At 45.5% G+C, this 25,803-nt stretch overlaps 2 protein-coding genes across 6 annotated transcripts in view; both read right to left on the bottom strand.

Moving 5' to 3' along the window:
• Positions 1-13,773, bottom strand: part of ZBTB24 (zinc finger and BTB domain containing 24) — a 43,755-nt gene extending 29,982 nt beyond the window's left edge. For 4 of the 5 annotated variants that reach the window (XM_073576022.1, XM_073576024.1, XM_073576026.1 and 1 more), the window contains exons 1-4: positions 13,620-13,773; positions 9,172-10,082; positions 8,123-8,290; positions 7,668-7,751 (exon numbers count right to left, since the gene is read on the bottom strand). In XM_073576022.1, the coding sequence (XP_073432123.1) occupies positions 7,668-7,751; positions 8,123-8,290; positions 9,172-10,069 (1,150 nt within the window). In that variant the 5' untranslated portion in view covers positions 10,070-10,082; positions 13,620-13,773. Of the gene's footprint in view, positions 1-7,667; positions 7,752-8,122; positions 8,291-9,171; positions 10,083-13,501; positions 13,522-13,619 lie in introns of those variants that run through there. The other variant, XM_073576023.1, reaches the window with a different exon arrangement.
• The window catches only part of PPIL6 (peptidylprolyl isomerase like 6), a 252,837-nt gene that overhangs the window by 180,309 nt on the left and 46,725 nt on the right, over positions 1-25,803 (bottom strand). The gene's annotated exons all lie outside the window — the stretch shown is intronic.

Here is a 25,803-nt window from a genome sequence, read left to right as displayed (position 1 = left end):
GGACGATCACAAAGGCCAAGAAGATTGTATAAACATATGGAGTTTATTAAATCCTTAATTTCCAAATGACAAGTCAGGACAGACAAGGGAAAAATGACACACATTGTCAGTTAAACATGCAGGGGCCCGATGGACAGCATGAGCAGATTATATCATCAAGTTGAAAAGGGGCACAAGAGCATTGACCCATCACAATGAAATAATAGGGTGAGGTAAAGGCAGAAAACAATCAATCAAAGTAAAGCATAATTTCACATGACTGGTTATTACCTGATAGATGTCACCCCAGAAGCCCAGTGGTGCACTTGCCCATCCCAGCGCACGTTTCGGATATCACTCCTTCCTCAGGGGGCGCCCTAACAATGACAATGTGTGTCATTTTATCCCTTTTCTGTCCTGACTTGTCATTTTGTAATTAAGGATTTATTAAAACTTTAAATGTTTATACAATATTCTTGGCCTTTGTGATCGTCCTTTTGGTTGTTCAGCCCCTCTCCCTCTCATTAATATTAGCAATTGGTCTTATTTTAGTCCTGCGTATATGTTAGGGACTGTAGAGGTATATACATATATATACACACGGTTATTTATACATTATATGAATGGTATGCTCAGGCTCTGACATATTAATGCTGGTCATTACCATTTTTTTGTAATGTGTAAGGCTACTTTCACACTTGCGTTTTTTTACGCTGCATGCGCAGTGCAAACGCGCATAAAAACGCATCATGCGTTTTTAATGCGTTTTCTTTTTTGCACATGGTTTTTATAAAAAAACACATGCGTTTTTAAACACTGATGTGCGCATGACCATGCGCACGTCAGCGCTCACATAGACTTTAATGTATTTTTAGGTGAATTCCGTGCGCATGCGTTTTTTTGAGACAGGTCGGACGCACAAAAAATGCAACAGGTTGCATTTTGTGCGCCCGAGCGCACACTACAAAAAAACGCATGCGCATACAAACGCGCACAAACGCATGACAATGCGCACCCATGTTAAATATAGGGAAAAAACGCATGCGCATGTATGCGCAAAAATGCAGCGCAAGAAAACGCAAGTGTGAAAGTAGCCTTAGACTTGTAACTCCCTCTTTCATTTATCATAAACTCTGGGGGCAGATTCTCGAGGAGATCTATGTCTGGTCCATAGATCTTAACAACTCATTTACATATAAGAAAAACATGGATTTCTCTGGAATAAGATATTAGATCACAGATATTAAGGTATCACCTTATTCATCTGCATGTCCATTTAGATGACTTAGAAGGGCTGATCCTAAAGACATATTCCCACTAACTCTAGAACAACATACCCACAAGATGTAAAACTCAGAAAGGTTATGACCGGTGAGAGGTTAATTTAAGCCAGTTTGTTTCTTTTTTTAACCAGCATATTAGAGATAATTCATTATCCAATTTAAATTTAGAAAAAAACAAAACACAAGATATGTTCTAGGATGACCTTATACTATTGTTCATCAAGCGATTATGGTAGGTGAAGATAAATAATATATACACAGTGAGTGCAAGCTTCGCCAATATTTTTAGACATCTAGCACCACTATTAAACAATTGTCCTTATTTCAAGCTGTCAATATTACTTGTAAGGATTCACAATGCCTGCCCACCTTGCGACGCTAAAAAAATCCACAATATTTGGCATTTTGAATGGGATGGGTCAAGTGAAGAAAATTTTAAAATCATGCTCAAAATTGTAAAAAAAAAAAATTAAATAAAAAAGACATGGATTTTTGTGAGAACTCACCGTAAAATCCTTTTCTCCGAGACGCTCATTGGGGGACACAAAAACTGTGGGTGTATGCTTCTGCCGCTAGGAGGCTGACACTAAGTGAAAAAGAGAGGTTAGCTCCTCCTCCGCAGTATACACCCTCGCCCCTATTGCGGGCCGAAATCAGTTTGGTGCCAAAGCAGTAGGACGACAACAAAATCAGCCTTAATACAGGTACAACATGTCCAAAGAAAAAAAAAAAAAACACCACCCTTATATCAAATAAGTAAACATATATTAATTTAAACAAAAGAGCCAACTTGGCTAATAGGGTGGGTGCTGTGCCCCCCAATGAGCGTCTCGGAGAAAAGGATTTTACGGTGAGTTATCACAAAAATCCATGTTTCTCCTTCGCCTCATTGGGGGACACAGAGACTGTGGGACGTCCTAAAGCAGTCCCTGGGTGGGAGATTGACTCACCGATCCAAGCTACATGCACCTCTTGTTTAAAGGTGCGCCACCTCTGCTTGGAGAATCCTTCTACCCAGGCTCGCATCCGCTGAAGCCTGAGTATGGATATTGTAATGTTTGGCAAATGTGTGCAGGCTGGACCAGGTTGCTGTTTCAAATCTGTTCCGTCGACGCTTGATGCCGAAGCGCCCAAGAGGCGCCCACTGCCCGAGTAGAGTGCGCGCTGATCCCTGCTGGAATCGGCGTGCCTCTAATGCGGTAGGACTCCTGTATAGTCAAACGAATCCATCTGGCTATGGTCGATTTTGAGGCAGTGAGTCCCTTCCTGCGCCCTTCGGGGAGCACGAACAGCGTGTCCGTCTGACGAAAGGGTGCCGTCCTCGACACGTATCTCCGGAGGGCTCTTACCAGGTCTAACGTGTGAAGCGCCTTTTCCACACGGTGCACCGGTGCTGGACAAAACGAAGGCAAGACAACATCCTCATTAATGTGAAAAGAGGACACAAACTTCGGGAGAAAAGGAGGGGCTGGTCTGAGCACCACTTTATCCTTATGGAAAGTGAGGAACGGACCTCGGCAGGATAGGGCCGCCAGCTCCGAGACCCGCCTGATAGAAGTGATGGCCACTAGGAACACCACTTTCCACGAAAGGTACCTCAAAGAAACTCATGAAGTGGTTCAAATTGAGCTTCCTGCAGAACACTTAGTACCAAGTTAAGGTCCCAGGCGTCCATAGGCGCCTTATTAAGGTACCAAATGGGAGACTCCCTGGATGAAAGTTTTCACCTGCAAATTGGTAGCAATTCTGCGCTGGAACAAAACGGATAAAGCCGATATTTGTCTCCTGAGGGAACTCGGGGCCAAGCCCGAGTCTAGGCCCGACTGGAGAAAAGCCAAGATGTTGGGGATCGAGAATCTCAGCGGAGAAACACCAAGCGAAGAACACCTTCCAGGTGTGGTGGTAAATTCATGCTGAAGCAGGCTTCCGGGCGCTAATCATGTAGCGACCACCTTTCTCCCGAACCCTGCCTGGGTTAGAATCCAAGATTCAACGGCCATGCCTTCAAACACAGGGCCCCTGAGTTCGGGTGGCAAATCGGCCCTTGAGAAAGTAGATCCGGGAGCTCTGGAAGGCGCCAAGGGACGACGGCGAGTAGCAGCATTAGATCTGCGTACCACGCTCGACGAGGCCAATCTGGGGCCAGCAGGATTGCCGGCACACCTTCCGTCTTGATCTTCTTGACGACTCTCGGAGGCAGTGGCAGCGGGGGAAATAGATAAGGGAGGCGAAACAGGTTCCATGGCAGAACCAACGCGTCCACAGCGATTGCCGGCGGGTCCCTGGCCCGAGCGACATAAGTGGGCACCTTGGCGTTCACTCTGGAAGCCATCAGGTCCACATCCAGTGTTCCCCCACCGCTGACAAATCTGCTGGAAGACTTGGGGATGTAGAAACCACTCTCCGGACGCAAGACCCTCCCGGCTGAGAAAGTCTGCTGCCCAGTTTTCCACGCCGGGATGTGAACTGCTGAAATCACCGAGTGGTTTGCTTCGGCCCACTGAAGAACATGCCCCACCTCGCGCATGGTTGCTCTGCTGCGAGTGCCCCCCTGGTGATTTATGTAAGCCACCGCCGTGGCGTTGTCCGATTGAATTCGGACAGGGCGGCCTGCTAGAAGGTGACAAAACTTCTGGAGTGCTAGCCGAATTGCTCGTATCTCCAATAAATTGATCGGGAGGCGTGCCTCCTGTGGCGACCAACGTCCCTGGGTTGTGTGGTGGTGAAACACCGCTCCCCAGCCGAGGAGACTGGCGTCGGTTGTCACCACCAGCCAATGGTCTTGGGGAAATGGTTTCCCGTGGGTCAGAGAGGAACTGGTTATCCACCATCTGAGAGACTGCCTGACCCGAGAGGACAAACGACACTGCCGATCGAGAGTGAAAGGTTTCTTGTCCCAAACTGACAGGAGGGCGTGCTGCAGGGGGCGAAGATGGAATTGGGCGAAAGGTATCGCTTCCATTGCTGCCACCATTTTCCCTAGAATCCTCATCCCAGATCGGATGGTATGAGGGACTGGTTGGCGAAGTGCCCGGACTCCCTGCCGGAGAGCCAGTACCTTTACCTGAGGGAGAATCACCAACCCTCGGCAAGTGTCGAAGATCATTCCTAAGAAGGAGATATTCTGAGCTGGCACAAGGGATGACTTCTTCGCATTGACAAACCACCCTAAGCGGGCAAGAGTATCCAGCGTGATGCTGACATTTTCCTCGCATGCCCGTATTGACGGGCACTTGACCAAGAGGTCATCCAGATAAGGCAAGATGACTATACCTCGAGAATGCAGTATGGCCATGACAACTGCCATAACCTTTGTGAACACTCTGGGGCCGTGGCTAGCCGAAGGGAAGTGCTACGAAATGAAAATGTTGATCGTTGATGGCGAAGCATAGGAACCTCTGATGAGGAGGTAAAATGGGAATATGCAGATATGCATCTTGGATGTCTATTGAGGCCAAGTATTCTCCCTGCTCCATGGCCGATATGACTGAACGGAGAGACTCCATTCGAAAATGTCTGATCCTGACGAATCTGTTCAGAAGCTTCAGGTCCAACACAGGCCTGACTGACCCGTCCTTTTTGGGAACTGCAAAGAGGTTGGAATAGAAACCCTGAGCTCTTTCGTGTTCCGGCACTGGTATAATGACTCCGTTGTGCTGGAGCGATTTGATGGCTCCCAATAGAGCCCTTGCCTGGGCATCTACCCTGGGAAGCCGGAAAAGAAAAAAACCGTCTTGGAGGGCATCTGACAAATTCTATTTTGTAACCTGAGTACACCACTTCTTCTACCCATGCGTCGTGAGCAACGTTGGCCCAGACGTGGTGAAACCCGAGTAGGCGGCCGCCCACCCTGCTGGTGTCATCTGGTAAAGGCCTCAAGTCATTTGGCCGATGATCTTTGGGTTCTGGATCCTCTCGATCTGGCTTGCTCAGCACGCATTTTCCCCAATGGGTTGGCTCTATATGAGACCTGCCGCTCACTATCCTGGTTGGGGCGGCCTGAGGCGGCGGAATTGGGCCCTGTAGTCCACCCGGGGTTGCAAAAGGCCCGAAAACGTGCCTGAAAAGGATGACGAAAAAACGGTTTGACCTTTTGTTGAGGGAGAAACCCGCTCTTTCCTCCTGTGGCATCGGAGATACGTTGGTCCAACTTTTCCCCAAATAGGCGGCCGCACCGATAAGGCAGGGAAGTCAAGGACTTCTTAGAAGTAGAATCGGCTCGCCATGTCCTCCACCACAGGACTCTTCTGATAGAGATTGCATTAGCGGCAGCAAATGCCGAACAATTGGCCGCATCCAAAGACGCCGTCCGGCCATCGCCATCTGACCTGCGACCTCCGAAATCTCTGCAGGTAGATCCTGTTCCTGCGCGATCTTGTTTAATGTTTCTGACCATGATATCCTAGCCTTAGCTACCCAAGTTGCTGCGAACGAGGGAGTGAGTGCAGACCCTGACGCCTCATATACTGACCGAGCTAGGATCTCAATAAGGCGGTCCGTGGGATCCTTAATCGAGGAAAACACTAGAGACAGATAACAGGGTCTTAGTGGCCAGGCGTGAAACCGGAGGATCCACTATCGGGGATTCCATCCATTTTTTACGGCGGTCCGGAGCAAACGGATACCTTGCTTCGAGTGCCTATTGACCCGAGAAACGCCAGTCTCGACGTTCTCTATTCCGCTGCACTATGTCCTCAAACTCAGGGTGAGAGGAAAAAATTCTGTGCAGGCGCTTCACTCGCTTAAATGCCACCTTATGCCCCATAGCCGCTGCGGGATCATCCTCAATCCCCAGGGTCTGATTGATGGCTTCTATGAGGCTGTCCACTGTTTCACGTGACCCTGGAGTATCCAGGTCAAGGGGCTCATCTGAGTCGCAATCCGAGGTCTGCTCGCTATCAACCACTGGTGACGGGGAGCGAGAAGCCGAGCTTACGGATGCCAAGGCACCGGATGGACTGGGCGACACCGTGTGTATTCGTTTCCTCCGGGTCTGCCTGGAGTGAGAGCGGCCTCTGCAGGCCGGAGGCTCTAGTGAGGTGGAGGTTCCTTCTAAAGACAGCGAGCCACAGTCCCTGCCCTTATCTGGGGCTTCAAGGGACTCTATTGCTCTCGTAAGCGACGCCATGGATTGTGACAGTGATCGGGCCCACTCTGGGGGATTTGACACATTGGTCGCGGTCGCAGGGGAGGGCTCCTGGCGCTTTCAGAATCGCAGGCTTTGCATAAATGCTTGCTCTGCTCCCGCGGAAACGCAGCCCGACAAGAGATGCATGCAGCGTAAAAGAACGTGTGCGTCTTTGCCTTCTCGGACATGCTGTATTTGTCCGCTGCTGGGTCTATGGGGAGGAGGTCGCACCTTGTTTTTCCCTGTAGCGTGGACTCTCGGGCACTTACCCCAGTCCTGCGCCCCCCCGACGTGGATCTTCCTTCAAATCATGCGCCGACATCTGTGGTGCGCGCCAGTCTGTGAAAACGGGTCTAGGGGCGGTATTTCCGCTTTGCAGCCTAGCCGCGCTCCGAAGCCGGGGCCTCGATTTCTATCGTCGCCCAGTGCAGGACGGGCGGAAGTGACGCGCGGGACTTCCGGCCGAAGAAGCGGCCTCAATTTTTCCCCCTACCCAACCGAGGGGGGCGCGGTATGGCGCTACTGTCCGGTGCGGCGTTTCTGACCCAGGCTACCACCTGACGTATCCTCTGCAAGCCCTCCCAGACCCTCTCTCCAATGATCCTCTTCCGCCTGCAGAGCAGGTATGTGAGGGGGTCTTTGACAAAAAACAAATAGAATGGTGCAGGCACCCTAGCTCCATCTAACCCCTTCAGGGGGTGAGGAGAGGGACCGTCCGCCACCTTGCAGCACCGCAGTCTGAGCATTGGTGGAGCAGTGGGGGCCACACGGACTAGTCTTGTGCTTCTGTACAGCCCATGGTTTCAATACCTAGGGGTGGTCAGGGCTAAGTCTGGCATTGTACCCCACGTCGCGGGAGAGGATACGTGGAGGCGACACTCTCACATGCTCGGCCGTTGTTGGTTTGGGGAAATCGGACCCTTTCAATAGGATCCTTTGCCCCTTTCACTTCTTCATGGGAAAAAGATGAAGAAAAGGTCTGGAGAAAAAAACAGACGTGTGCCTCCATGGACACTAAGCAAAAAACTGATTTCCGCCCGCAATAGGGGCGAGGGTGTATACTGCGGAGGAGCTAACCTCTCTTTTTCACTTAGTGTCTGCCTCCTAGCGGCAGAAGCATACACCCACAGTCTGTGTCCCCCAATGAGGCGAAGGAGAAAAACATATTTCCTAATAAGTGGTTACACAGCATAAGATTATTCTGTACGCCAAATGGTTAGTCCTACCCCATATGACCAAACAGTAGTAAAATAGGTCACAATAACGATTGTATTTACCTATATGTATACGGTAATGACTTTTCAGTTGCCTCTTTTGACTGAAGATTTTTCCACACTTGTCACAAGTAAATGATTTTTCCTCTGCCAAGTAAAGAAAGAATATAGTCAGCAAAAGCAGCAAGAGAGGCGATGTATAAGATTTGGACCAATATTATATTTCTACAAGAGCTGCCACTGTCTGGCTGTATTCTCTCCAGCAATCATTAAAAATCAAATCTCCCAAGCATCGGTAATCATCAGCGGCCACTAAACAATGTATATGGCTTATTTCCAGATGCTGCCGAGGCATTTCAGCTAATTGATGGAAGTGCCGGGTGTCAGATCACATGGTATGGCAAAATGATCATCTATCCTACACATAAGTCATCAATATGTTACTCTTGGAAGAGCCCTTTTAAGACTGATCAAGAAGCTTATAATACAGCTCTAAAATATAAACGATACAAGCTTACCTGCATGTATACGCATATGTTCCATTAGCGAAGTCTTGGTTGAAAGTGATTTACTGCAGACCGTACAGCTATATGGTCTCTCTCCAGTGTGTATGCGTTCATGGACCCGCAGAGAATGCTTCTGGGAAAAACCTTTTCCACACTCAGCACATGTAAACGGACACTCTCCTGAAATATTAAAAAAAAAAAAAAACAGTTTTGACACTAAACGTACATTGCAGAGGACTCAGTCGACAATTATGAGACTTAAATGTTCACCACTTCAGAATCCACTATCCGTGCTCACAAATCAAATATGCTTCCAGGTACTATGGGACAATGCACACCATTCTGTGTGTGAATGTAGCTCACACTATAAATATAAAGCCCCCGGATTCATCGAAGCTTTTATGCTAGAAATCTGCTGCAAAAAGCTTTCAAAAGTTGCTACATTTTCCGGCAACTGTTTTCACGACAGTTTTGCCCAGCTCTGCCAAAATCGGTGGAGATGGGAGCGCGACGCCAGAAATCTTGCTCCAGTCTCTAACTGGATTAAGATTTGTGGCGAGGTGTACGCCACCGATCAGACACTCCCGATTCATTAAGAGGCATGAATCAGGCACCTTTGGATCCACTCTGTCCCTTCATCAAAGCTGGAGGGAAAATCAATGGTCTTGATGTTTTCACAAACTAACCACATATATTTTTATAGGTTTACAGGTTTAGTATTTTTTTTTATATTACCTTTAAGGGCATATGGCTGTAAAATGGGGGGGTGCCTAAACTAGTTGATCACTGGGGGACCTAGAACAGCAAAACAACTACTGCATAAGATCTTTGGTAAAGTGAGGCCTGACCACACACAGGCGTTTGGGACAAAGACGATGGGTAAATATGAGCAGTCAACGCATGTGGTGCTGGACAACATGACCTACCGCTCATCTGGACAATACTACGGGGTGGCAATCTGGAATTATTCAGCAAAGGAGGACAGTAGCTTTTCTATAACTGTGCTTTTCTTTTTCAATGAGTCCATCATAGTTTTTCTGTTGAACCCAAACTATCTATACCTGTATGAATTCTCCGGTGCATGACTAAGAAGTGATTGTACTTGAACACTTTTCCACAGTCTTTGCAGGAATATTCAGAAGCAGACAGCTTTTTCTTGCCAGAAGAATGCTTTGAAGAATGCTTTGCTGGTTTACGAGCCTCATTGTCTTCTCCACTTTTATAATCTTGCGGCTTAGTGGTCCTCCGAGATCTCCGCTTGCTTTGACTGTCCAGTATAATCTGCTCTTCCTGAGGCTTGGGATTTAAGTCACATGTTACCTCTGCAGCAAAATCGGCAACTTCATGGTCATGTAACATGTTTCCATTGGAGTAACATGTCTCTTCCACAGTTTCTGGGATGTAGGCATTGTCTGGTTCTTTCTCTGTCTCTTCGGTCTCTGTCTGTGTGTTAATCTGCTCAGGGTGTTTCTTCGGTCTTCCTCGTTTTCGCTTTGATACATGTTCATCGGCTTCCTCTACTGTTTTGTCATCAGATACTTCGGCCGGAGGTTTGAGCAGCTCCTGCTGATACTCTATATACGCTTTCACCAAATTATCGATTTTTAGAACATGTGCTGTTGAAACTATTTGCTTGAGGCTTTTTTCACTTATACGTACATTTCCAGTGTACATAAACTGCAGCAAGGATTCAAAAACCTCAGAAACAATCCCTTCTATGACATATACTGACTGGCCAATGTTTCCCTCATCAGCAAACATCATGGAGAAATATTCACTGCTAGCAGCCAGCAAAGCTTTATGTGCTCGAAACTGCACATCCTCAACCATGAGAGTGATGTCACATAGGAAGTTCTTTTTCCTCTGCTCCTCTAAACTGGAGAGAACTGTGCCCACATGCCCATGAGAGTGGAAATTAATCTTCCCTTCTGCTTCTACATGATGGACCACGTCTTCCATTGTCTGCAGGAGCCTAAAAAGAAAAGAAAAAAAGAAAATCATTCAAAGTTCTTATCTAAAACCCACACCGCAGGTGAGTTTACACTGAATAAAAAAAGAACAGTGGGCATGAGATTCCTATAAATCCCATCCACTTTGCTGGAACTGTAAGACACTGCGTTTTCGTCGCATGGAAAATTCACAACAGTCAAAACTTACCAAAAAAAATCATTGTGGGCATGTATCCTAGGACTGTGGTCCAAACTTCCAAAGAAATTGTTATAAAGTGTTACTTTGCTCAGGTATTCTGATGATGTGCCAAATTAATCACAGTGGTGGTAATAGATTTTTATAATCTTACTAGACACTTTCTCTTATTTATGCCAACCTTAAGGTGGCTGACTTTAGTACATTAAAGGGGTTCTCTGGGCTCCAAAAAAATTTTTCAGTCACTGTATGCGAGTGCAGCTTGCCGAATCATAACAGTGTGCAATTTATGCAGTCAGGAACTTGTTCTTTTGTCAGCTTCAGCAGGGTTCACAAATACACCAATTATCACCTGAGCAATACTAAGGAAATCCTTAAAACATGATCTGTTGGTGGGCCTTGAGGACTGGAGTTGGGGAACCCTGAGCTAGAACATTAAGAAAAGCCATAATACTTGCTAGTCATCATGTGAACACAAGTATGCAAACAAAATACTTGTGGTCACATAACGATTGCTAAAGATGCCTAACAGCAGAATCCTGACAGTGTGCAATATTGCATAGTCAATATTTGGCCGTCACTTTGACTACAGAAACTTAGTAGACATGTATACATATCTTGGTAAACAGGCCATTTTACACACTACTATAACATAAGACACTATGTTGTAGGGGAGGTACAGGCAAAACACTTGGTAAAATGGTGATTGAGAAGTACCAGCCATGGAATGGATAGAAAGCAATAAACATGGCTACAACTTAAAAGTGATTGTCCACCTCTGGGGACCTTTTAATCTTAATTGAATGAGTATTCTCAAATTATTAAATTGCTATAATTAAACAGCATGAAAATAAGTAAGTTTTCAATTGACTTGCTTTTCCTATCTGCTGTCAATCTTCTGCAATGTGAGCTGGGGCATAATGATTGCGGTCACACAGAGTGCACTGTCGACTCCAGCCCCATATTCAGGTAAATGTGCATCCTTGGGCTCACATTCAGCTGAATTGTACTGCTGTGCAGACAACCACTGGCCCACTAGATATAGTGCAGACTGCTGGCTGATCAGAGGCCAGCAGCTGACGTCAGCGTGCCAGTTGCAGTCAGCACATAACATCACATCCATGTGCCACCTGCCTCCATATGCTGGCCACGCACCACACAATGGTAAGAGGGTGGTGCGTGCAGCAGGAGCGAGGAAAAGTAATAAGAATCGGTCATTTTTTATGTTTAAATGTGTTGGGAGGAAAGCGCCAGGTGGGGGAACATTATTAAAGGGACCCAAACATTTGACCAACAAACTGGTGGGGGCCCCAGTCCAAATTTTGCACCTGGGCCTATACAACTCTAGTTATGTATGTCACTGAAAGAGAACTTATCTTTCATAGTGTTCAGCTGGTTTACATTTAGCTAAGCCACTAGTGCCTGCACAGAGTTATATTCCAGGAAAGGAGTTTTCTTTTAATATACCAGCCACCTCTCTCCAACTCATTCATTTCTATACAGCAGTAAGGCATTAAGCTCCCTCATAACTCCTGACAACCTGCTGTGATAAATCTTGCAAAATCCCAAGCACACGTCATCAGATTCTCCTAGATCAGGTCTCCAGCTCTCACTATCTGGAGCCATGTGCTTGTTCAAATGCCCTGTTATTACAGCGATAGAGTGGACTCCAGAACAAGCCACCGACAGCTGACTGCGTTACAGCAGAACGTGTGCTCAGCTTTATAGTTCTAATACTACAGTACAGTTCTTGCTGCTCACCAGGAGGAGAGCCACCCTACCAGAGATCAGGAAGTTAGAAGACTGCATAGCTCCAGCTGCTAAAATGACAGCTTGAAAAGATCCCTTTAAATGCATTTTTTTTTTCTTTTTACTAAAAGTCATTTTTGCAATTTGTGCTAAAAAAAAGTGCAACATTTAACGTATTCAAAGCCTGCATATACCTTCTCTACGTATTCTTATGGCCGATATTACTGAACGCTATTTTCGCTGTCAGGCAATATTTTCTCTTATGCACTATTATTGTAGGTCCGTGTTTTGGACCACTTATATTGCACTTTATACTCAATAATTGAGAGATATTTGCTTATTCAACTATTTATAAGCTTCTTATCTGGCGGCTATTGTTTATTTATATCTCCACACTTGCTGTTCTTTTATGGCCAATTGTATATTCTTTGGGTATTTGGGTATATGTTGTATATGGATTTCACCAACTAACCTCCTTTTATATACCAGACCCAGTCTGAATGTGACATCTTGGTGTCACCGATTCCCTTTTTCATATTGTTATATATACCATATATTACTTATTCTACTCAATTTTTGTAAACAACAACATTTACGTATTTTATTTATTGCTCTTTGTTCCTATTTTTTATTTTTGCTCTCCTCTATAGTTAGTAATTTATGAGTGCTTCTAAAAAAGTGGGTTTTCTGGATGGGAGGTAGACCCTCTGATGATTTTCGGCCCTGATCACAGAAAACTGAGCCTCTGAATCCAAGACCCCTTGTCCGACTACCTTCCCTTCCAGGTTGGTTTTATTATTGTTTCTCTTTTTTATTAGAAAATAGTTTCTATGGCACTGCCATCCACATTGGGTTTGACTTATGGAAGGAGTGATATTTTTAAAACTTTGTGTTTTGTACAGCCATCTTTATTGATCTAGTTCTCTGTTGGTGATTGTTACCACTGTGGCACATTTGTGTCATTCTTGAACTTTCTGACGAAGAAAAAAATAAATGTATGTATAATAAAAACACAGCCAGGGTATGGCGCAATCTGATCACAACTGACACGTTCTCTATCCCGCAGCGTTCTGTGCGTGTACGGTCATGGAGAAGGATGGCGCTTGCACTAGGTAGGCCACTGGAAGAAAAGCGCCCTGTCAATCGCTGACTGGTGGCGAGCAGGGAAGGGAAGCGCGGTGCACTTCCCTTGCACGTCTGTGTGGGTTTCCTCCGGGTACTCCAGTTTCCTCCCACACTCCAAAGACATACTGGTAGGGAATCTAGATTGTGAGCCCCAATGGGGACAGGGATGATAATGTCTGTAGAATACATGAGCAGAATACATTTCTCTGATACTGTGAAGTAAGGCGAAGCTCATGCCAGCACTGCAGCGCCCCCACACGGCAGCTTCCCTCATGCACACTGATGGCTGCTGGACGGTGTAGAGCTGACGTTACACGGCAGCCCGGGCTCACAACCACAGCACGCGCAACTTCCACCACGGAGCTCACTGACCCCACTATGCCATTTTACTGCCTGCTCGGAATATCCGGAAGAAAACCGCAAATAATCTCAGAAGCACAACCCACACACAAGGGACGGAGCCGCACCGCTTGCCATAACTTATACTCACCCGGATACACAGGCGAAGCGACTACAGGGAAGCTGATGACATCACTTGCATGTGACCGCACTTTGTGATGACGTCAGCTATGCGCCCCGCCTCCCTGAAGTGGGCTGCGCGTCACAAGGGTGAAGCGGTATCTAGGTGGGAAGCTGTGGAGGCGGAGTGCTAGTGACGTTTCTACCGCGCCCTCTAGTGGACACATCAGGAAGTGCAGTTATTTTGAACTCGGTATAAAGCCTTTCCTGTCAAAGATAATGGCGCGCACTTTACAGATGGCATCTGGGTTGTTTAGCACATTTCTATACGTTTTTTAGTAATTTGAGCAACTGTTTTTGCCTCTTTATACAAAATATTGCTTTATGTGAAGGGACATAAGAAAATAGGCAGCTATTAATTGCATTTTTTTTTCTGACATTTTGCTTTTTTTTTTATCTTGTTTTGTACTTTTGTTTACCTCAAATTCTTCAAAGTGATTCAATATGGTTCATGAATTTAGCATAAAATAGTAAAAAGTTATCTTTAGTTTGGGCTTTAGCCTTTTATGACTTATTGGTACAAAAAGTCACGTTTCACAAAATAGCGCCAAACTATTGTTGGAAATGAAGTGATTTTTTAACAGTTTTTTTTTTTTTAGTCACAATTCATGAATAAGTCTGAAACATCTGGAAACCTTAAAGGGAACCTGTCAGCTGTTTTGGCTGCTATAAGCTACGGCCACTGCCTTTCAGGGCTGATATAAAGTACTCTATAATGCTGTAGCTAAGCCCCCGATCCGACCTGAAAGAGAAGAAATATAACTTTTACTAGCTGAAGAGCCCGGCGTTGTCCGGGCATAGTAACTAACAACGGTGAGTTATAACAAATTATAATGATTATCTATAATAATAAAGCAGCTTCCGGTTGTAACAACTTCCGTCCAGTTGTAACTGGTGACGTCACCGCACACCTCTTTCCATGTTAACCCTCAACACACCACTCCTCAACACACACACTCCTCAACACACACTCCTCTCACCTTTCACCATCTCCACTCACGTCCACTCACTCTTTCACTCCACATACGACCCCTTCTCTCACTCTGTCTCTCATACTCACGCCGTCATCGCCGCTGATCCACGATCCCCGACATCTTCTTCCGCCGGCGCCATCCTGGATCCAGACGTCCTCCACGCCGGCGACATGTTCTTGCGGCGACGCCATCTTGAGTATCGTGAAATCCCGCGATACTCAAGATGGCATCGCCGCAAGAGCATGTCGCCAGCGTGGATGCCGTCGGGATCCAAAATGGCGTCAGCGAAAACTCGCGAGATTTCGCCGACGCCATTTTGGATCCCGAAGGCATCCACGCCGGCGACATGTTCTTGCGGCGACGCCATTTTGGATCGGCGAAATCCCGCGATACTCAAGATGGCGTCGCCGCAAGAACATGTCGCTGGCGAGGACGACGTCGGGATCCAAAATGGCGTCAGCGAAAACTCGCGAGATTTCGCCGGCGCCATTTTGGATTCCGACGTCGTCCACGCCGGCGACATGTTTTTCCGGCGACGCCATCTTGAGTATCGCGGGATTTCACGATACTCAAGATGGCGTCGCCGCAAGAACATGTCGCCGGCGTGGAAGGACGTCTGGATCCAGGATGGCTCCGGCGGAAGAAGATGTCGGGGATCGTGGAGCAGCGGCGATGACTGCGTGAGTATGAGAGACGGAGTGAGAGAAGGGGTCGTATGTGGAGTGAAGGAGTGAGTGGACGTGAGTGGAGATGGTGAAAGGTGAGAGGAGTGTGTGTTGAGGAGTGTGTGTGTGTTGAGGGTTAACATGGCAAGAGGTGTGATGCTATCGCATCCTCCCGATGCGATAGCATCGGGCCATAATCTAGTACATATATATAGAGCTGAGTGTATAGCCCCGCCCACTCCACATAGCCACATTCACTATAATATCCCACATTATCCCGTCAGCCAGAGCTACCGGACTACTACCCCTAATATCCCACATCATCCCGTCAGCCAGAGCCACCGGACTACTACCCCTAATATCCCACATCATCCCATCAGTCAGAGCCACCGGACTACTACCCCTAATATCCCACATCATCCCGTCAGCCAGAGCCACCGGACTACTACCCATAATATCCCACATCATCCCGTCAGGCAGAGCCACCGGACTACTACCCATAATATCCCACATCATCCCATCAGCCAGAGCTACCGGACTACTACCCCTAATATCCCACATCATCCCGTCAGCCAGAGCCACCGGACTACTACCCCTAATATCCCACATCATCCCGTCAGCCAGAGCCACCGGACTACTACCCATAATATCCCACATCATCCCGTCAGCCAGAGCCACCGGACTACTACCCATAATATCCCACATCATCCCATCAGCCAGAGCCACCGGACTAATACCCCTAATATCCCACATCATCTCGTCAGCCAGGGCCACCGGACTAATACCCCTAATATCCCACATCATCCCGTCACAGCCGCCGGACTACTACCACTAATATCCCACATCATCTCATCAGAGCCACCGGACAGAGTGGATTTTCCCTCACTTCCATACCGGGGATCCCTTTAACCCCTTCACTACCAAGGGTGGTTTGCATGTTAACTCCCGGGCCAATTTTTACAATTCTGACCACTGTCCCTTTATGAGGTAATAACTCTGGAACGCTTCCATGGATCCCGGTGATTCTGACACTGTTTTCTCATGTCATATTGTACTTCATGGTAGTGGTAAAATTTCATTCAAATAACTTGTATTTTTTTGTGAAAAAAAAACAGAAATTTGGTGAAAATTTTGAAAATTTTGCAATTTTCCAACTTTGAATTTTTATGCCCTTAAATCACAGAGATACGGCACACAAAAAACTTAATAAATAACATTTCCCACATGTTTACTTTACATCAGCACAATTTTGGAACCAAAATTTTTTTTTGTTAGTAAGTTATAAGGGTTAAAAGTTGACCAGCGATTTCTCATTTTTGCAACACCATTTTATTTTTACGGACCACATCACATTTGAAGCCACTTTGAGGGGTCTATATGATAGAAAATACCCAAAAGTGACACCATTCTAAAAACTGCACCCCTAGAGCTGCTCAAAACCACATTCAAGAAGTTTATTAACCCTTTAGGTGCGTCACAGGAATTTTTTGAATATTTTTTAAAAAAAATGAACATTTAACTTTTTTTCACAAAAAAAATACAAAATACTTCAGGTTCAATTTTTTTTATTTTCCCAACGGTAACAGGAGAAATTGGACTGCAAAAGTTATTGTGTAATTTGTCCTGAGTACGCTGATACCTGATATGTGGGAGAAAACTACTGTGTGGGCACACGTCGGGGATCGGAAGGGAAGTAGTGACGTTTTGGAATGCAGACTTTGATGGAATGTTCTGCGGGTGTCATGTGCGTTTGGAGAGCCTCTGATGTGCCTAAACTATTCAAACTCCCGACAAGTGACCCCATTTTGGAAACGAGACCCCCCCACGGAACTTATCTAGATGTGTGGTGAGCACTTTGAACCCCCAAGTGCTTCACAGAAGTTTATAACGCCCGGGCGTGAAAAGAAAAAAAATATATTTTTTTCCACAAAAATGCTATTTTTTGGAAATAATAAAAACCAAACAATAAAAGTGCACATATTTGGTATTTTTTATTTTCCTAAAGGTAACAGGAGAAATTGCACCCCAAAAGTTGTTTTGCAATTTGTCCTGAGTAGGCTGATACCCCATATGTGGAGGTAAAACACTGTTTGGGCGCATGGCAGAGCTTGGAAGGGAAGGAGCACCATTTGACTTTTTCAACGCAGAATTGGCTGGAATTGAGATCAGACGCCATGTTGCGTTTGGAGAGCCCCTGATGTGCCCAAACAGTGGAAACCCCCCAATTCTAACTCCAACCCTAACCCCAACACACCCCTAACCCTAATCTCAGCCCTAACCCTAATGGGAAAATGGAAATATATACTTTTTTTAATTTTATTATTTTTCCCTAACTAAGGGGGTGATAAAGGGGGGTTTGATTTACTATTTATGGCGGTTTTTATATTTGGCAGCTGTCACACGCTAAAAGACGCTTTTTATTGTAAAAATAGTTTTTGCATCACCACATATTGAGAGCTATAATTTTTCCAGATTTTGACCCACTGAGTCATGTGAAGTCTTATTTTTTGTGGGACGAGTTGACATTTTATTGGTATCATTTTCGGGCACGTGACATCTTTTGATCGCTTTTTATTCCGATTTTTGGGACGCAGAATGAACAAAAATCAGCGTTTCATGAATTTCTTTTGGGGGGGGGTGCGTTTACACCGTTCCGCGTGCAGTAAAATTGATAAAGCGGTTTTATTCTTCGGGTCAGTACGGTTACAGGGATACCTCATTTATGTCTTTTTTTATGTTTTGGCGCTTTTATGCAATGAAAACAATTTTATATAAAAAATAATTATTTTTGCATCGCTTTATTCTGCGAGCTATACCGTTTTTATTTTTTTACTGATGACGCTGTGTGGCGGCTCATTTTTTGCGGGACAAGATGACGTTTTCAGCGGTACCATGGATATTTATATGCGTCTTTTTAATCGCGCGTTATTACACTTTATGTTCGGCGGTATGATAAATTATTTTTTGCTTCGTTTTTTATTTTTTAAGGGGTTCGCTAAAGGGGTTAACTAATGGGACAGTTTTATAGGGCGGGTCGTTACGGACACGGCGATACCAAATATGTGCACTTTTATTGTTTGGTTTTTATTATTTCCAAAAAATTAATTTATTAGGGAATATTTTTTTTTTAAATTTATTTAGCGATTTTTTAAAAATTATTTTTAAACTTTTTTTTTAACTTTATTGCATTGTCCCAGGTGGGACATCACTGTCCTGTGACAGATCGCTGATCTGTGACATCACAGATCGCTGTGACAGATCAGATGGAGGAAGTGTGATGGGTGTATGGGCACGGGGAGGGGTGGATTCATTTCTGTCATGTGCTCTCTGCTCCTTTCTGGGGGGCAGACAATGGCTGGGAGCTTATGTTCCCGGGGATGCTAGATTTCTCTCACCCGGTCAGTGTCTGCTGAGGTGTTGTGGAGTGGGAAAACTGTTAAGGCCTCTTTCACACTTGTGTTTTTGACCATCAGTCAAAATCCGCCAGTTTTTGAAAAAAACGGATCCGCCATTTTTTTTGGCGGATCCGTTTTTTTCCCCATTGAGTTGCATTACCGGCGGATCTTGACGGATGGCCATCCGTTGGATCTGTTTTTTTGCGGATCCGCCAAAATGTTTGCGTCCGCTGGCATGCCTGGACGGACCCTGCAACGTTTTTTTGGCTGTAGGATCCGCATCCGCATTTTACAGTGCTCATGCCCGGAGAAAGGAAGATTTAACCCTGAAATCCTTTCTGGCGGTGGAAAAAATTCTCTCTCTCTCTCTCCTGCGGTTCCTTTAAAATTCTGCATTCAACAGATCCGTCAAAAAAACCAGACTGGTGGCATCCGTTTGCATCAGTTACAAACGGATCCGCTTTCCGCCATTTTGGCGGATTTTAACTGACAAGAAAAAACGGAAGTGTGAAACAGGCCTAAACTGTTGCTCATAGCAATCAATCACAGCTCAGCTTCTTTTAAATAGCTCTGGTGAAATGAAAGATGCTTCGTGATTGGTTGGTGATACACACATACATTCAATTTTATATACTGTATATAGAAGATTATACTCACCCGGGGGGTGGTCCGGTCCGATGGGTGTTGCAGGTCCGGGTCCTGTGCTAGCCATCTTCTTGCGATGCCGCCCTCCTGTTGCTTCACAGGCTCCCCTACATCGCGCTCTTGCGCAGGTGTACTTATCTGCCCCGTTGAGGGTACAGCAAAGTACTGCAGTGCGCAGGTGCTGGGAAAGGTCAGAGTCCCATTGCCTGTGCACTGCAGGGCAGATCAGTATGCGTGCGCAGGAGTGCGATGCAGGGAAGCCATGAAGCAAGCAGGAGGGCTGCGAACATAAGAAGATGGAAGGTGCCGGACCCATCAGACCGGACCGCCCCCTAGGTGAATATAATAAAAAAATTTTTCATTAAGGCTGACATTTCATATGCCAGAATTATTGATGGCACGCAGGAGTAAGATATGCCAAATTCATTAAGTGGCAGTTAACACCTTCACCCCCGAGCCTGTTTTCACCTTCCTGACCAGGCCAAATTTTACGTTCTGACCACTGTCACTTCATGTGATAATGACTCTGGAACACTTCAATGGATCCCACTGATTCTGAGATTATTTCATGACATATCGTACTTCATGATAGTGGTAAAATGTATTTGATATGACTTACTGTTATTTGTGGGGAAGAAAAAAGAAAATTTAGCAAAAACTTAGAACATTTTGCAATTTTCAAACTTTTAATTTTGATGTCACACAAAATAGTTAATAAATAACATTTCCCACATGTGTACTTTACATCAGCACAATTTTTGAAACATATTTTTTTTTATTAGGAAGGTAGAAGGGTTAAAAGTTGACCAGTGATTTCTCATTTTTCATCAAAATTTACAAAACCATTTTTTAGGGACCACCTCACATTTGAAGTGAGTTTGAGGGGTCTACAGTGGAGAAAATAAGTATTTGATACACTGATGATTTTGCAAGTTTTCCATCCTACAAAGAATGCAGAGGTCAGTAATTTTTATTACATGAAGACTTCAACTGTGAGAGATAGAATCCATAAAATCAAATCACATTGTATGATTTTTAAATAATTAAACTGCATTTTATTGCATGAAATAAGTTTTTGACCACCTACCAACCAGTAAGAATTCTGGCTCTCACAGACCTGTTAGTTTTTCTTTAATAAGCCCTCCTACTCTGCACTGATTACCTGTATTAATTGAACTTTTTACGTGTAGAAAAGACATCTGTCCACACAGTCAATCACACTCCAAGTTCTCCATCATGACCAAGACCAAAGAGCTGTCAAAGGACACCAGGGAAAAATTTTTAGACCTACACAAGGCTGGGATGGTCTACAAGGCAATAGGCAAGCATCCTGGTGATAAGGCAACAACTGTTGGCACTTTTATTAGAAAATGGAATAAACATAAGATTTCTGTCAATCTTCCTCGGTCTGGGTCTCCATTCAAGATCTCGCTTCGTGGGGTAAAGATGATTCTGAGAAAGGTCAGGAATGAGGCCAGAACAGCATGGGATGACCTGTTCAATGAGCTGAAGAGAGCTGTGACCACAATCTCAAACATTACCGTTAGTAACACACTACGCTGTCATGGATTAAAATCCTGTAGAGGACGCAAGGTTCCCCTGCTCATACCAGCACATATCCAGGCCCGTTTGAAGTTTGCCAATGACCATCTGGATGATCTAGAGGAGACATAGGAGAAGGTCATGTGGACAGATGAGACCATAATAGAATTTGCCGTGTTTGGATGAAGAAGAATTTTGAGTACAACCCCAAGAACACAGTCCTGACAGTGAAGCATGGTGGGAGAAACATCATACTTAGGGATGCTTTTCTGCAAAGGGGACAGGACGACTGCACCGTATTGAAGGGAGGATGGATGGGGTCATGTATCGCAAGATTTTGGCTAATAACCTCTGTCACTCAGTAAGAGCATTGAAGATAGGTCATGGTTGGGTCTTCTAGCATGACAATGAACCAAAACACACAGCAAGGGCAATTCAGGAGTGGCTCTGTCAGGCCGGAGTCACACTTAAAGGGATTCTGTCACCCCATTTTTCGACTATGAGCTGCCGGCACCGCCATCAGGGGCTTATCTACCGCATTCTGTAATGCGGTAGATAAGCCCCCCGATTTAACCTGAAAGAGAAGAAAAAGGAGTTATATTATACTCACCCAGGGGCGGTCCAGGTCGGGTTTTGGTCCGATGGCTGTCGCGGTCTGGTCCGGCGCCTCCCATCTTCTAACAGTGACGTCCTCTTTGCTACCTTTCGTGGCTCCGGTGCAGGAGCACTGCTCAGCCCTGTTGAGGGCAGAGCAGAGTCCTGCAGTGCACAGGTGCTGGGAGAGGTCTGGCACCTGCGCACTGCAGTGTTCTGCTCTGCCCTCAACAGGGCAGAGCAGTGCGCCTGCACCAGAGCCATGACAGGCAGCAAAGAAGAGGACGTCACCGTTAGAAGATGGGAGGCGCCGGACCGGACCGCGACACCCAGTGGACCAAAACCGGACCCGTACCGCCCCCGGGTGAGTATAATATAACTCCTTTTTCTTCTCTTTCAGGTTACATCGGGGGCTTATCTACAGCATTACAGAATGCTATAGATAAGCCCTGATGTCGGTCCCGGCAACTCATAGTCGAAAAATGGGGTGACAGATTCCCATTTAAGGTATGAAAAATTGGTCTGATTCTCTCGGCCGAGAGTCACACAAATGGTCTCCGTATGGTCATCCATGTGTAATGTGTTTGCAATTCGATGATGCGATTTTCTCGCACCTATGTATCCGTATGACATCCGTATGGCTTTACATTTCGCATTGATTTTCCCCATTGAATTTAATGGCTCACTGGGCTTCTATGAGGAAAATGTGTGCATATTTGTCACAAGCTACATGAATGGTCCGTGTGGTGTCCGGTTTTTCTCGCACCCATAGACTTGCATTGGCGAGACTTGGCCAATATATACGTACAATCGCAGCATGCTGCATTTTCTCTTGCACGTAGAATACACCGAGAAAAAAATGGTGATGGGAGCTGCCCCATAGATTAACAGCCCCGAAACTTGAAAGATCTGGAGAAGATCTGTATGGATGAGTGGGACAAAATCCATGCTGCAGTGTTTGCAAACTTGGTCAAAAACTACAGGAAACATTTAACGACTGTAATTGCAAACAAAGGTTTTTGTTTCAAATATTAAGTTCTGTTTATCGTATCAAATAATTATTTCATACAATAAAATGAAAATTAATTGTGTAAGAATCATACCATGTGATTTTCTGAATTTTCTTAGATTCTGTCTCTCACAGTTGAAGTGTACCTATGATAAAAATTACAGACCTCTCCATTCTTTGTAAGTGGGAAAACTTGCAAAATCGGCAGTGTATCAAATACTTTCCGTATTTTTCAGATTATAAGATGCACCTTTTTCCTTCAAAATTTTGGAGGAAAGTGTTGGGGGGGGTTGCATCTTATAATTGGGATGTACCTTATAAAGTATATGTATATATGTATTATTCTGACTCATGGATATGTAGAACGTATGGTGCCTGGATAGACCTCTCTTTCTGGGCCCTTTCCGTATCGACCTGTACTCACTTTCATACCGATTAATCAGACAGCTTAACTCAGCCACGATCTCATGTAAGAAGACTCCAGGAAAAGAGGGATGCTTTAACTGAAATTATTGTATTATGATGAAAGCAGCAGGTAAAAAGGAATATTCTTCAGAGGACATGTAAGAAGATGCATACAGATGGAGGGACGATCACAAAATGGAGAATAAGGGAGGGAACAAACATACATCACAGGACTACAGGGAGAGAGTTGGGACAAAATACAGGGAAAGGCAAACTTCTGCCTAGCAACAAGGATACAACACAAGCAATGCAAATATTAAATGATTTCCCAAGTCGTGGGACATGACACTCCCCGTCTGAAATCCTTGGATTTCACGATGTCCTTAATTCTTCGAAGTCGTTCGAACCTGAAAAACAAGAGAAAAGAAAAACATGCATGCAATAATAAACAACAAACATTTTTAAAGTCCAACTCATTGTTGTTGACCCATAGACCACACCGGAAGATAAGTCTAAGTCTATTAAACCCATCTTCGGATTGGGGAAGCCGCAAACATGCCAACTCTTCCACCAACCCAGCAATCCAATGGCAATGTTCAAAGTTCAATCCAATGGAAAATGTCAATGTTCAATAAAACTGGGGGATGAGTAGGTATGCTCCCCGCCGTGAGCAACGTCCAGGAGCAATGTTCAGTTCATGTGACGTCCTCCTTTGGCAGTAGCAGCACGAGATCGGTGACCGGACGGAGGAAGGTTCGGGTAGAGCCCCCTTTTGTCACCTTAACTTCTGTCTTACGCGTCTTTCCGTCCTCGCTGAGCATGACCTTGGTGATAAGACCCATTGGCCAGTCGTTACGATGAGCCTCTTTGTCTTTTAAGAGAACAAGGTCTCCGTAGAAGGTAAAGGAATCAATTGCAATGTCCATTTCGTCTCTTACAACTTCAGCAATTTCTACTGCCAGTACTGCAGCGCAAAGTTCGAGTCTGGGTACAGAGTGTGCAGGCTTTGGAGTTAATTTGGCCTTACCCAGGATGAAACCACAATGCACCTTATTAGCTTCTAAGGTCTTCAGATAAGCTACTGCGGCTATGGCTTCTGTAGATGCATCACAGAAAATATGGACTTCTCTTCTGATTGCAGCCAAAGATGATCTTGGAGAATAACAACGTGGGACTTGGAGTTGCTCTAAGAACTTCAAGGACTTCTTCCATGTCTCCCACCTTTGCTGTTTCTGAGTTGGCAGCGGGGTGTCCCAATCAGTGTTCTCGGCAGTGAGCTGTCTTAACAGTATCTTGCCTTGAATAGTGATGGGTGCTACAAACCCGAGAGGATCGTAGATGCTGTTTATGACAGATAGGACTCCTCGTTTGGTAAAGGGTTTGTCACAGGGCGACACTTGGAAGGTGAAGGTGTCCTGTTTGATATCCCACAGTAGACCAAGGCTGCGCTGTGTGGGAGGAACATCAGAACCTAGGTTGAGGTCCTTTAGGTTCGTGGCATGGTCCTCAGATGGAAACGCGCTCATTACCTCTTGACTGTTAGAGATGATCTTGTGGAGTCTGAGGTTTGATGTGGATAGCATTTCCTGTGTCCTGGAGAGTAGGTCAATTGCCTCTTCACTTGTGGGCAAGGACTTGAGCCCGTTGTCTATGTAGAAGTTCTTCTCTACGAATTGACGAGCATCGGATCCGTACTCTCTCTCACCTTCCTGGGCTGTCCGTCTCAGTCCGTAGATCGCCACAGCAGGTGAAGGACTGTTGCCGAAGACATGGACCTTCATCCGGTAGTCTATGACTTGATTGTTGACATTGTTGTCTTTGTGCCATAGGAACCTAAGATAGTTTCTGCTGTCTTCCTTCATGATGAAGCAATGAAACATCTGCTGAATGTCGGCCATTATAGCAACAGGTTCTTGTCTGAAGCGGATCAATACTCCAAGGAGGCTGTTGTTCAGGTTGGGTCCAGTTAGTAGCAGGTTGTTGAGAGAGAGGCCTTCATACTGAGCACTGGAGTCAAACACCACTCTGATCTGGTTAGGCTTGTGAGGGTGATAGACACCAAAGGATGGAAGGTACCAACATTCTTTTCCTTCCTTCAGTGGTGGCGCAGGTTCAGCATGATCTCTGTCAAAGATGTTCTGCATAAAGTCAATGAAATGCCTCTCCATCTCTGGTTTCCTCTTTAGGGTACGCTTTAAGGATGAGAACCTTGCAGTTGCTTGCTGCAGGTTGTTCGGCAACCTCGCTCTTGGGAAACGAAAGGGTAAAGGAGCTACCCAACTGTTGGAGTCATCTTGAACAAATTCTTTGTCCATAACCTTTATGAATTCTTTATCTTCCCTTGTGGGTGCTAACTTGTTGTCTTCATTTGTGGAATTGAACACTGTTGACCCGAGGTTTTCGTCCCAGGGTTGGAGCATGTTCATGTTGTTGAAGGATTCCTGTTGCCTCTTGGTGTTGCTCACTTTCTCTTTCACCCAGTAATGATGTGGGCATGGCTGAAAATGAGTGCTGCGACCATTTGGCAAGATGTGTGTTTTGTAAGAGGAGATGTTATTAGGTCTCTTCATCTTGAGTATGCAAACATTGCCTATAATTACCCAGCCTAGATCAAAGCGTTGGGCAAATGGTGCGTCGTGTGGTCCGTTAATTTGCTGACGTACCTTGTGCAGCCGGAGAATGTCTCTGCCAAGCAAAATCAGGATATCTGCGCTGTTGTTGAGGGCTGGTATCTTGTTTGCTATCCCCTTGAGATGTGGGTGATGAAGAGCAGCCTCTGGCGTTGGGATCTCTTCTCGATTGGATGGAATCTGGTTGCACTCGACAAGTGTAGGTAAGGGTATCTCTACGGTGTTGTCGAGGGATGTCGCCATAAGACCACTGGCCCTTCTCCCAGAGACCTCTGTAACACCGCTGCAGGTACTTA

This window comes from Dendrobates tinctorius, unplaced genomic scaffold (assembly GCF_039654945.1).
Source record: "Dendrobates tinctorius isolate UK_male_01 unplaced genomic scaffold, ASM3965494v1 ptg000046l, whole genome shotgun sequence".
Lineage (NCBI taxonomy): Eukaryota > Metazoa > Chordata > Amphibia > Anura > Dendrobatidae > Dendrobates > Dendrobates tinctorius.
Note: the sequence above shows the minus strand (reverse complement) of the source record. Positions and strands in the feature narration are given on the sequence as shown.